This window comes from Cebus imitator, unplaced genomic scaffold (assembly GCF_001604975.1).
Source record: "Cebus imitator isolate Cc_AM_T3 unplaced genomic scaffold, Cebus_imitator-1.0 Scaffold346, whole genome shotgun sequence".
In the NCBI taxonomy this organism is placed as follows: Eukaryota; Metazoa; Chordata; class Mammalia; order Primates; family Cebidae; genus Cebus; species Cebus imitator.
The window spans coordinates 350145-355477 of NW_016107661.1; the positions used below are offsets into that span (position 1 = coordinate 350145).

General features: G+C 53.7%; 1 protein-coding gene across 8 annotated transcripts in view; it reads left to right on the forward strand.

The window, feature by feature from the left end:
- The first annotated feature begins 2664 nt into the window (after nt 1–2664).
- The window catches only part of MGRN1 (mahogunin ring finger 1), a 61572-nt gene continuing 58903 nt past the window's right edge, over nt 2665–5333 (forward strand). For all 8 annotated transcript variants that reach the window (XM_017505993.2, XM_017505992.2, XM_017505994.2 and 5 more), the window contains exon 1: nt 2665–2937. In XM_017505993.2, coding sequence (XP_017361482.1) covers nt 2850–2937 — 88 coding nt within the window. In that variant the 5' untranslated portion in view covers nt 2665–2849. The remainder of the gene's footprint in view (nt 2938–5333) is intronic.

Sequence of the window (5333 nt, forward strand, 5' to 3'; positions counted from 1 at the left end):
CAGGGTTTTGCCACGTTGGCCAAGCTGGTCTCGAACTCCTGACCTCAGGTGATCTGTCTGCCTTGGCTTCCCAAAGTGCTGGGATTACAAGTGTAAACCACTGTGCTTGGCCAGATAGTTGTTTTTATTATTATTATCATTTTGTAGACAGAGTCTCGCTCTGTCACCCACGCTGGAGTGCAGTGGCAAAATCTTGGCTTACTGTAACCACCACCTCCCAGGTTCAAGTGATTCTCCTGCCTCCGTCTCCTGAGTAGCTGGGATTACAGGTGCGCACCAGCATGCTCAGCTAATTTTCTGTATTTTTAGTAGAGACGAGGTTTCACCATGTTGGCCAGGCTGGTTGCAAACCCCTGACCTCAAGTGATACGCATGCCTCAGCCTCCCAAAGAGCTGGGATTACAAGCATGAGCCACTGTGCCTGGCCTATTTTTAATTGTTTTTATTTTATCATTATTATTATTTTTTGAGACAGAGTCTCACCCTGTCACCCAGGCTGGAGTGCAGTGGTGTGATCTCGGCTCACTTCAAACTCTGCCTCCCAGGTTCAAGCAATTCTCCTGCCTCAGCCTCCAGAATAGTTGGGATTACAGGCATGTGCCACCATGCCTGGCTAATGTTTTTGTATTTTTAGTAGAGACAGGGTTTCACCATATTGGCTACGATGGTGTTTTTTATTTTTTTAAAATTTTTATTCTTTTTAGACATAGAATCTCGCTCTGTCACCCAGGCTGAACTGCAGTGCATGATAATGGCTCACTGTAGCCTCTACCTCCCAGGCTCAAGCTATGCTCCTGCCTCCACCTCCACAGTAGCTGTGACTACAGGGGTGTGCCATCACACCTGGCTAATTTTGAAATTTTTGGTAGAGACAGGGTCATGACATGTTGTACCAAGTCTGGAACTCCTGGGTGCAGGGTATCTGCCTGCCTCAGCCTCCCAAAGTGTTAGGATTACAGGCATGAGCCACCACGCCCAGCCAACATCAAAGAATTAGATAAGAGAATATGCACAGAGCCTTCAGAATGATGCCTGTCACATAATAAGTGCTCAGTAAATGTGGATCTTGCTTGTGGGCGGGGAGATTTAATCAGGCTCCTCCAAGCCTGGACCCTCCTCATAATCACACAAGGCTCTCAGCTGCCATACTCATTTAGCTTCCCAAGATCCTCAGCAAGAGGAAGGATGAGGCCAGGTGTGGTGGCTCAAGCCTGTAATCCCAACACTTTGGGAGGTGAATCACTCGAGGCCAGCAGTTCGAGACCAGCCTGGCCAATGTGGCGAAACCCCGTCTGTACTAAAAACACAAAAATTGGCCAGGTGTAATGGTGCATGCCTGTAATCCCAGCTACTGGGGAGGCTGAGGCACAAGAATCGCTTTGAAACACGGGAGGCAGAGGCTGTAGTGAGCTGAGATAGTGACACTTCTCTCCAGACTGGGCAACAGAACAAGGAAAAAAAGGAAGACAGGATCCTGGTCTCTGGCCTCTGGAAGGGTATAAGAAGCATTTCCAGGCCAGGCATGGTTGCTCATGCCTGTAATCCCAGTACTTTGGGAGGCTGAAGCAGGCGGATCACCTCAGGTTGGGAGTTCCACACCAGCCTGACCAACATAGAGAAACCCCAACTCTACTAAAAATACAGAAAATTAGGTGAGCATGCTGGTGCGCACCTGTAATCCCAGCTACTCAGGAAGCTGAGGCAGGAGAATTGCTTGAACCTGGTCGGTGGAGGTTGTGGTGAGCTGAGATCCCACCCTTGCACTCCACCCTGGGCAACAAAAACGAAACTCCATCTCAAAAACAAACAAACAAAGAAGCATTTCCATGTGGACTGTGGTGAATTGACCATCTGAGACTGTCTGCCCTGCCCTCCCTAGCTGCTTTCTTGGTACAGCAGGCTTGACTTGGGAAATCACCTTCTCAGAATCCCAGTTCCTCAACTGAAAAGTAGGTAAAAACCGATCTATTTGCAGAGCTGTGTGTGAGTCAAAAGCCAGGGAACATCTTGCACGTTGCAAGGTTTTCATCGTGAGTACGATTCTTGCAATCTTGCCCCCAGCACATTTTATGTGGCCCTCTCTCCTCTGTGCTTCAGTTTCTCTGTGTGTAAAATGGGGAGAGTCTACTCCCTTCCGTGAGGGCTGTAAAATAATGTTTTTAAACTGTTTTGGACGTGGGGCCGGAGAGATGTCTCGAATTCTGGCCAAGGCCAAAACAGGTGCTTCGCGTTCTCGGTGCACGCCCTACAGGTGGGCTCCGCGTAGCAGGTGCTGCTGCGCCCTCTGCCGGTCGGGGCGGGAGACAAAAACAGGGGAATAGGGAGAACTACAGCGACTCAGGGAGCTATTTCAGAGGGGGCAAGTGGAAGGTGCTAAGCGAACAGATAATGAAATGACTAAAAGAGTTAATATGTTAGTGCACTGCTTGGAACGCAGAGGGAAGGACCATTTGCGGTGCAGTTGGTGGTTCCTTCCCTCTGAATTTAGGTCCATTTGGTTTGTCCCAGAGTGCTTATCAACACGTCAGAGGGCCTGGGAACGGAGCGTCTTGGGAAATAGAGTTTCCAGACGGGCTTTCCGCGCTGCTTCCCGGCGCCCTCGGCGGCAAGAGGACTCCATTTCCCGTTGTGCCCCGGGCCCGGGAGGCGGAGGGCCGCTGTGGCGTCAGGCCCGTGGCCGAGCCGGGGGTGGGGCTCGAGGCGCCTCCGCGGCCGTGGACAAGCGTCCGTGCTGCGGCCTGGCCCGGGCCATGTCCGTGTGAGGACCCCGCTGACGCCGCCGCTGCCGCCGCTGCCGCCGTCCCGGTTCTGGCCCCGGCCCCATCCCCGGCCCGGCAGCGCCGCTCACCATGGGCTCCATTCTCAGCCGTCGCATCGCGGGGGTGGAGGACATCGACATCCAGGCGAACTCGGCCTATCGCTACCCGCCGAAGTCCGGTGAGCGCCAGGTCCCCGGCGCGTTCGGCGGGGCGCGGGCTGGAACGCGGGCCCGGCGGGCCCGGCGGGCCCGGCGGGCGCGGGGGCGGGGAGCTGGGGGCGGGGCGCGCTACTCGGTCCTCTCTGGGTCTTGTTCCTACCCAGAGTCTTCGCGCGGCCCCCTGGCCCCGCGGTCCCGAGCCTTAGGCGTGGCTGGGGACCCCGGAGGAACCTGCCCGAGCGGTGTCCAGCACTGCCACTGCACGGCTGGGGTGACCTTGGGGCAGTTCCTTCGCCCCGGCGCCTCAGCTCCGTTCTCCGGGGGGAGCTCCTGGGGGAAGCCCTGAGGGCGGGGCGGGGTGCTGAGCCCGGGTCCCGGCGCTTCGTTCTTGCCTAGAAAGGGCTCATTGTCGTCAGATTGACCTCACCACGGGGCCGATTTTCGCTTTCTTTGGTGGCTTGGTGTGGAGACCAAGCCAGTGGTTTGGGGTCTTTCCCACCCATCAAGACGGAGGCTCTCGGTGTGTGGGGGTTGGGGGAGTGGGACTGATTAGAATTGATGGAGAGAGGCCAGGGTCCTTGCTGAGAGGACAGGAGAGTATTTGGAGAGGACCCACCCGTTACCAAGGAGGAAGTGCCTGTCAAGGTTTCAGCTGGATGGAAGCACAGTTGGGAATCGGGACCAGATGTGGGGCTCCCAGGCAGCCTTGTTCCCCGCTCCTCTTCCTGCCTCTATTAATGAACATGGGTTGACTGGGAACGTCTGGCTCCAGATTCTCACCCTCCATCTCCTTCTGCGGTCATTTGTGGTGGAAAGGAGAAGAGGAAGAGGAGCGAGAACTTGGGCATCATGGGGACATCCAGATTGGCTCCTCAGATCCTGGTTTCTTATGTGATCTGATGTCCCAGTCTCCTGGATATCTCTGGGCACCCCCAGTTCTCTGAGTGTGGGCCAGGTCCACAGAGGGGAGGTCTGTTAGACATGGCAGACCCTGCCTCGGACCCACTGGGACCCAATGGGGCCTGTCTATATATATATATACACACATATATATATATATGTGTCTATATATATATATACACACATATATATATATATGTGTCTATATATATATATACACACACATATATATATGTGTCTATATATATATATACACACACACACAGACACACACACACATATGTATATATGAAAAAACAAAAAACTGCTCTGCCCAGGTTTTGTAAGGTGTGACAAGGTGAAGATCTGGGGCCACTGGTTGAAGTGAGGGGAACCAGCACAGTTTGGGGGCACCCTGAAGGCGATGGATTCAGAGCTGGGCAGAACACACTGTTGCCTGCCTGCTGGAGAGAGCACAGCTGTATCCCAGGCCCAGTAGCAGGGTAGCCTAGCCTCTAGGGGGTTGGGCCCTGGGGTCTCCCTGGAAGTTCCGAGGTCTGATGGCCCCGTGTCCGATGGAACAGTTTGTGGTTGTCCTCTTCCACCTCTGATGTTCTTCCAGCATGTCTCTGGCTGAGTGACCTTGGTTGAGGTTGCTTAACCCCCTGGATCCTGATTTCCTCATCTGTAAAATGGTCTGGTGCTTATATAGCCCTCAGAACCACACCTGGCTCAGAAGTCCCTGCCAAATGCTAGCTACTGTAATTGCTCATAAAGGAGGCTAGGTGACTGGCTAATGACCCTAATCGTAGTAAGGACTGGCATGACAGAGATATCAAAAAGTTGAGTGGCACTTCCTGTCACCTGGGACCTGAGCTCTCTTGATGTCCCTTCACTTGGGCTGGGCAAAATGACGCATACATGGCATTGACAGCCCACTTCTGGATCCCACTGTGGCTGAAATGTCATTGCTAATCACTCATGGCCCTCCTTCCCACTGAGCATCCATCATAGAACACCCGAGTCAGCCACTATTAATTGATTGGCATTGGCACACAGGAGAAACCCATCTGCTGTCTGGGTCATGCTGCTAGTGCCAGCAGTGTTCTGGGCCAGTCTAGTCCACAGGTCCTCTCCAGCTGTGCTTTCTTCCATTTTCTTCTCCATCCATTCCTGGGACCTTACAGACTCTTGTGCTTCTCTTTATTCATCTCTCCTGGTCCTTTGCTTGGTGTAAGGGTTTGATGCTGGCCCTTGCCTTTGTGCCCCCATTGGTTTCCTAGACTACCCTCCTCTCCTCTCTCCTTAAAGAGAACTCCATAAGGTCTAGGGTGGGAGGCAGACTGGGGGCGGTGGAGATGTTTGAAATGGTTTTGGGGGTTGCCCCCATGGACCATTCAGTCACCTGATAAGAAAAGTTTCTTGGCCGGGCGCAGTGGCTCAAGCCTGTAATCCCAGCACTTTGGGAGGCCGAGGCGGGTGGATCACGAGGTCAGGAGATCGAGACCATCCTGGTCAACATGGTGAAACCCCGTCT